General features: G+C 38.3%; 1 protein-coding gene across 1 annotated transcript; it reads left to right on the top strand.

Annotated features, from left to right (window-relative positions):
* Nucleotides 1–12: 12 nt before the first annotated feature.
* tp53i13 (tumor protein p53 inducible protein 13) lies at nt 13–6,501 on the top strand. The gene is made up of 9 exons (XM_082180541.1): nt 13–956; nt 1,125–1,196; nt 1,754–1,789; nt 1,994–2,052; nt 3,132–3,210; nt 3,318–3,446; nt 4,297–4,503; nt 4,629–5,292; nt 5,391–6,501. Exons 1-9 carry the CDS (start codon nt 864–866, stop codon nt 5,501–5,503), a joined length of 1,452 nt encoding a protein of 483 aa, XP_082036667.1. The 5' UTR covers nt 13–863; the 3' UTR covers nt 5,504–6,501.
* The last annotated feature ends 1,215 nt before the right edge of the window (nt 6,502–7,716 follow it).

The following is a 7,716-nucleotide window of genomic DNA, read 5'->3' as shown; positions in this document are numbered from 1 at the left end:
GAAACGCAGAGGCCTATTTTGAATTTAAAGCTCATTTAGTCATATTATTTTCCATTTTCATTCACTTTTCCAGAGCAACTACCAATAGGTAAATGAATGAATAAACAAATAAAACTGTAACTTTACTGTTTGCAATTTTCCATTGGGTTTTATTGACCAACCACGCAATTTTAGTTTCACATACTTTCACTAGAAATGACATGTGCTCGCTTTGCGGGAAAATTAAGCATTGCGTTTTTCTCTTATTGATTTTTCATGATTACTGATAAACAATCTTGAAAGTTGCAACATTATTTACTGATAATAGACTTCCTAGTTATGACGCCGAGGAGTCCGAAAAGACGGAAACGAATTTTGAACCATGTGAGCCACCGTAGACAAAATATGTGTGTGAATCCCTGAAGACTCATGATGTTATGTGTATAAATGTTACGTGATCTTTGGCTGTACTGACAAACAATTATAAACAGAAGACATGTACGTGCGTGGAAGGTGTAGATGTGTTTACGGCTCGCGATAATCCGATCCGTATTGTCAAAAGAGAAACTTCAGATGTTTATAGAAAACGAAGACTAAACACTTGGTTTCAAAACATCTCTGACTGTTCTGGTCTGCTTTATTACGAATCGCGATGGCTTTCTCAGTAGTCGAACGAGTCCATAGCTTGTTGGTTTCGTGTTTCTTTAAGTAATAACTTTTCAACAGTGAACTTGTGTTTTATCCTCGAGCTCAGCATGGATCCTCAGACGCTTTTAAACACAGTCATCTCATTTAACAAAGTCCTACAGTGTGTTGTAGTTATGTGGCAGAGATACCGTAAACCTTACCGTATTGAATGTATTTAACTGGACTCAGATGAAGTCATGAGCCGTCGAGTGATTCTCCTGTCTGGATTCATTTGTCTCTGTGTGACACAGTGTTGCCCCTCCAGACTGACACACTGCGACAATGGCAAGGTATTTGCTCAATTCACTATACACCACGTTAGAAATGATTAAATGGTAACCAACCATAGTAAACAATTGACATGTCAAGCAGTGACAGCCGCAGTCCTGCTATATGACTTCTACAACTATGTTTGGCACGATCTGTGGTATCTCATTTTCTTATTACAATTATTTCAGACAAATCTAGTCACAGACCTACCAGGATCTGAAGAGCTTGTGTGTCAAGAGCTCTGGCCACAGTCACAGACGGTAAAATATGGTTTTATTATACAGTGCAAAACTAAACTACTCAGTACCAAATGCACAGTGATGATAAAAATTAGGGATGCACCTATGGACATTTTGGCCGATACCGATAACCGATAATTCTTTATATTTGAAAGCCAATAACCGATATATTGGCCGATAAATCTAATTCCAAATTTTCATATCATTTTTGAGGGCCTGATTAGTTACAAAAACAAAAGTCTCACTATTAAAATGTTCTCATCCTAATTTTATGTAGCCTATATGTCCGACTTCATATTGCACTTTACTGTATATTTTCTTTTTGAAGTGATTTCAATCATATTTCAAGCAATTCAAAACCATCATGGCAAACAGTGTGCATCTGAAGTGTCTCAGCTGAAGGAAATAATGCATTATTTATCGGCTTTAATATATCGACCAAATTTTCTTATCGAGCCAATAACAACAACATTAAAAATGAACATATATTGTCCGATACCGATATGGTGGCCTAGGCTATATATCGTGCATCCCTAATAAAAACATGACTGATGGATGTTCCTTTTTTGTTATTTCAGATTATCCCTGATATTGATACAGAACATATTATAAAGGTAAATGAATCTCAAATGGGACATGTTGAAAACTTTGTTCACTCTCAAGCATGGCATTGTGCACTGTAATGTTATGACCAATTCAACTCTGTATTATACATTTAAAATAGCAGGATGCTATATTTGTGCATCTTATCTAATAAAGTAGGCCTTTTAATAAAAGTAGCCTACGTATCTTGTAACTTTGACTTTTGTCCCGTGCAGGCTGCTGATTCCACCTGTATGGACACACCCATTACATACAATGACCGTGTTCCCACCCAGTAAGCTATGACACACTCTCAGATCCTGTACCTGTCATTTCTTATCTGTTTTTACTTCTAATATAAGGGTTGTAAAGAATATAATCCGGTTCTGGTTCAGATTCCTCTTAAAGGGGTGTAGTTCACCCAAAAATGTAAATTCTTTCATCATTTACTCACCCTCAAGTTGCTCTAAACCTGTATGAATTTCTTTCTTCTGCTGAACACAAAAGAAGATATTTTGAGGAATATGGGTAACTAAACAGTTGTTGGGCTCCATTGACTTATAAAGTATTTTTCCCCATACTATGGAAGTCAATGGGGCCCATCAACTTTTTTTTTTGCTCAAAATGAACAAAATAATGAGTTAATACATCATCAATCCTTCTTTCAAAACGTGTTTTTGTCTTACCCTGATTCACTATGGTAAACCGTTAACAGATCCGAATGTCATTTGATTAGAATTCCCAACCCTATTCAGATGTGTAAAGAATTTCCAACCTTATTCAAATGTGTAGTTGTGCGTTATCAGTTTAAATAGTTGTGTTTGTAATACTGACACCTTAAAATAAAGTGTAACCGTGTAATTATACATTTAGGTACTGAGTAATAATTAACTACATATACTTACAATAGGGTTAGGGTTAGGAATAGGGGTTGGTTGCATGTAATTATGCAATTATTTTAATGTCTCTTTGTGGTCATTAAAAATCCCAGGATGTCCTTCGAAAAAGAGTTAAGGTGTAACCCTGGAATCCTGGCCAAATTTGCCCACTGGCCTCTGTCCATCATGGCCTCCTAATCATCCCTATATACTCATTGGCTTCATCACTGGTGGGCGTTCTGGCGCAATATGGCTGCCGTCGCATCATCCAGGTGGATTCTGCACATTAGTGGAGGTTGAGGAGATCCCCCCCCCCCCCCCCCCCCCTCGATGGAAAGCGCTTTGAGTACCCAGAAAAGCGCTATATAAATGTAATGAATTATAAATTAGAATTTATAGTTATTACTACAGTAACTACATGTGTAACAAGGACACTTTAAAATAAAGTGTTACCGTTGTGTTTTTTAAATAAATTGTTTTTGTTTTGTTTTTTCAGTGGACCTTACCGGCCCGTTGAGGCCGCGAGTGGAGAGTACCTCTACTGCCCCCCTCAGCGCTGGCTAAACAACCTCAAAGTAATCCCAGTATTCGTACTATTGCCAAACAATCACAGTATTCATACTGTAAATCTAAACCTAAAGCTATTTTTATAAATGAGCTCTGAACGTGTTGTTTCTGACAGAATGGAGCGCTGGTGTTCCTGTATCACCCGTGTGTCTCAGCGGAAGCTCACAGGAGTCTGGCGGTGTTGGCTCATTCGTGTCTGCCTCATTACATCCTCACACCTCACCCGTGGCTCAGCCAACAAAGAGTGAGTCACCATTCACAACAGTAGCTCACAGTAGACACAGGTGTGAGCACTGGATGGTTGTCTGTGACTGACGTCAAACAAATGTAGATTACATTTAGTATCAGAATTATTTGGTAACATTTTACAATCAATTTCAATCAACATTAATGTATTATGTGTAATTTACTAATAATTCGCTTTCATTAATCTAGGCCAATTTTTTTATTATTGTTCATTGTTAATTACATTATAATTCATAATATATTAAATAATGTTAATTTATACAACTTTATGGCTGGTTTCACAGACAGGGCTTAGATTAAGCCAGGATTAAGCCTTAGTTTAATTAGGACATTTAATTAGCTTTTTATAAACGTGCCTTAGAAAAAAAAACATTATTTGTGTACATCTTGAGACAAAACAATGGAAAATCTTAAAATATGTCAGTGCAAGTTGCTTTCAGTTAAAACAGCTAAACTATTTTAAAATGTATTACTATTCACTACTGTTCAAATTCTTGATTTGGTGCTCAAGAAACATTTTTATTATTATTAATAAGAAGTTCTGCTTAATATTTGCTGCTTAATATTTTATTTTTGTGGAAACATCTTTGATGAATAGAAAGTTCAAAAGAACTGGTTATTTTAAATAGAATTTTAATAAATAGAACAAAGTATTTATTTCTTTAAAAAAATCTTACTGACCCCAAACTTTTGAATTGTAGTGTGTCAAGATCCATTAGTTCACATTAGCTAATGCATTAACTGGTGGTAACAAATTGAACCTTACTATAAAATGTTACCAGTTATTTTAATGCACTTAAAAAGCACCATTTCTGACAAATATCTCATGTCTGTTATCTTTCTCAAAGCCTTTAGCTGTGGTCTCGTGGGGTCGCTCACTAGAGATGTCCCGCATCACAACTGGGGTTTGTGATTGGCTGCTTTCCATTTCCTCCAATATTAGTCAAGCTAGTACAAGCCAAAGAGCAAAGTACAACCTGTATTTGACCAAACCAGCACCTGTCCACAAACCAGTGAACACCAGTCAAGAGATGTCCAAAGTGGAAAGATTAAAGGTGAAGAAATTGCCTTACATTGATCAATATATATCGGTTAAGATTTGTATGATGATGCAGTTGTTTTACGTAAATAGAAATGCTAATGTTAACCTTCTATGCTCGTCTTCTCCTTTAATCGCTAGTCTCTTAAACACTGCTGCATGGAGGCTCTCAGTCTCACTGAGGAACAGAGGACTAGAAGGAAAACCAGAAAAATCAGAAATGTCCTCAATCAATCACCATTGAAAGTGGAACTGAAATATGACGTCAAACCAGACAAACTTAACCGCACAGAGAGTGCAAAACTGAATCATACAGACACACTGCCACAAAACAACACAAAGGAAATGGCCTCCCTCTCACTGCTAACTGTTACACAATCTCTCAGTTCAGCCAAGGACTCTGAGAAGACAAAGAAAATTGATGCAGAGAAGCAAATTTTACAGAATAAAGTGACTGAAAGTCACAAATATCAAATAGACAGAAAAACGCACAAGAAAACTATAGTGGGAGATAAGAGGCATCGCATCAAGACTGACACAAAGGCGCAGAGATCTGGATCTGAGTGCGGGGAGCTTGGACAGTGTGGAGTCCCAGACTCAGTGTCTCCCCATATAGAAGGGCCGCTGAGGGGGGAGAAGATACCCATCCCACGAACTGATGAGGCCATGTGGGCAGCAGGCGCTCTGGGCTTCCTCTTAGTGCTTCTCACCCTGTCTGTGCTCCATACACGTCTCTATCGCCACTGCCGATCTTCCACCAGTCTCTACTGGCATGACAACCAGCAAGACTATGAGAACGTGGGTGGTGAGTACACACTCTCGAGTTCTTCATGTTGCGTAAACCATTTATTATGTCACTTTCCCATGGATGTTGGCTCAACAGAGGTGTTGTTTGTGTTCCAGACATCATCCGCCGAAGGCTTAGGATGGTTGGCCGGAGGAAGAGGAGAAGCAGCCAGAGCAGGAGACAGGAATGTGCACTGTTGCACTCCAGCAATGAGGAGAACTCTGACTAGCTGAGACGATTGGTGGACACTTGTAATCTCACACACTCTATTTGAACTCTATTGGAATATCTGCCCAATAATGTGGCACTCATAGAGTAAATATGAATTTGTTCTGTTCATTAATCAATTTTGAAGCTGAAGAGAACTTGTCCGTTTACACATTCGAAACAACACAAGACAATTTCTCTCTGGTATTTCATATAGTGACACAATTAAGTGATACAAATGTATCACTTAATCTCTACAGTAATTTTACTACCATTCAATATAGAAATACCTTTTACAATATAGAACGTCTGATGCATTTGGCCCACAACTGGAAACACTTCAGGGATTTTTCAGAGTCGTCATCTGATTGGTTGAATTCTACAGGACGTCCGGGAGACGCATATCGAGTTCTTTAACAGTCCGCTTGGGGAAAAAAGATGACATGACGCTGAGCCCCCTCAAGGAAAAAACTTTTTTGTGAAAACAACTGTCACAATCAGCACTTAACGCTGGATTTTTAAAAGCATTTTAAGTATGTAAAGTTTGTGGCATAGACTCTTTAAAATACATCCAAGAGTTTTGCACAGTGGTCTGTTATTGTAGGGACATCGAAGTTACATTTTCACACCCCTAAACATGACGCGGAACAAAACAAACTGTGAGTAGTTGCTTTACATGTCAGTCAGACGGCCTCTGGGTGGTCTTTGGCCAATGAAAGCTGCTATGGAGTCCAGACGTCCTGCCATCAGTCTGAAGATCTGGCTACGCAAGACAAGGTTCAAGCAGACTAAAGGATTGGAGAAGTCCTGCATACGTCTCCAGAGAGAAGTATGACGTTTTGCCCCGAAAGTTTTGTTATGACATTCTGATTAAACATTATGAAAAATAAGAAACGCATACAAGGATGAACTGTTCACAATGCAATCTTTAACATGCATTCAGAAATGTTTCATTTCATGCCAACTTAAAAATAATATGGAATGTTTTAGTTACATTAAAGCATTTTTTTCCTGCTTGAATATTGCACTTGTAGCACTCCTAATGGGAGGTTTCTAAAATGCTGACATCATTTACTCAGCCTCATGTTGTTCCAAAACTCTAAGACTTTCTTTCTTCTGTGGAACACAAAGAAAGACATTTTAAAGAACGTTGATAACCTAGTTTGGGTGAATAAACAATGACAAAAAGTGAAATTCTATCCCTTTAACTGGGTTAAAAGTTTCTTGTGATAAGTTTGGATGAAAATATGATGCGTTTTTTACTCTATAGCCCCGTCTGTTGGTGAGAATGCCTGTGGTTTTTGTGTCACATGACTTGACACAAGGAGGTGGCAGTAGAGACCTCTCTGGTTCCACTGGCACTCAGTGAATACAGCGCTGCACTAAAGTTGAGCAGATGCTTTTTCATCCAGGAGTGTTTAGCGTACTAATTGTATAGGACAGAAAGCAAACTAGTTAAGGAGTACAGTCATAACAGTTTTGTCAGTGACCTAATTTTGTCTTTCCAAAGTTTGCTGCTTCATTTGTTGTGGTGTTCATTAACATTGTTTCTAGATTATTGTGTTGAGTAATCAGATGCATTTTAAATAATTGCAAAAGGCTTCACTGGCCAAAACAAAACAAAAACAGACAAATTTCACAGTTTTTTGGCCCTGGCACAAAATGACCAGCTAACATGATGATTGCTAAGAACCAGCTGACCATCATCGCTTTGCATTAAAATGGCCTCACATGCAAGGAAATTGCTGAAAAGAATTTACCAGATCATCAAGAACTTCAAGGAGAGAGGTTCAGTTGCAGTGAAGAAGGATTCAGGACGTCCAGCAAGCGTCAGGAGGACCATCTCCTGAGGAGTCAGCTATGGAATCATGTCACCACCAGTCCAGGACTACTCAATATTGGCTACAAATGGTGAATCTGCATGCGCAGTGAGGTGAAGACCTTTGGACAATGGCCTGGTGTCAAGAAGGTCAGCAATGAAGTCACTTCTATCCAAGAAAAGCATCAAGGACAGACTGAAGTTCTGCAGGAAGTACAAGGATTGGACAGCAGGTATTTATTGATTCATTTTTGTGCATATAAAGATCATAGTGAATCACATTATTCCATATTCCAATGATTTCTCACTGAAGGATAAAGGCATTGTCCAGGCCATCATGTGGATATAGTCTTGCAAAACCTTGCTTATCCAGTCACTATGAGGACGAGACTGATCTATTAAAAACAGCAAAACAA

Source organism: Leuciscus leuciscus (genome assembly GCF_965113295.1).
Source record: "Leuciscus leuciscus genome assembly, chromosome: 9".
Taxonomy (NCBI): Eukaryota; Metazoa; Chordata; class Actinopteri; order Cypriniformes; family Leuciscidae; genus Leuciscus; species Leuciscus leuciscus.
The sequence above is the reverse complement of the archived record's forward strand: the minus strand, read 5'-3'. Positions and strand labels throughout refer to the sequence as shown.

Excerpts from the sequence above, each read along its gene's own strand:
- tp53i13 (XM_082180541.1), top strand. The coding sequence starts at position 864 with ATGAGCCGTCGAGTGATTCTCCTGTCTGGATTCATTTGTCTCTGTGTG. Across the intron at positions 4,504-4,628 it reads CCAAAGTGGAAAGATTAAAG|TCTCTTAAACACTGCTGCAT; the intron begins GTGAAGAAATTG and ends TTTAATCGCTAG. Across the intron at positions 5,293-5,390 it reads AGACTATGAGAACGTGGGTG|ACATCATCCGCCGAAGGCTT; the intron begins GTGAGTACACAC and ends TTTGTGTTCCAG.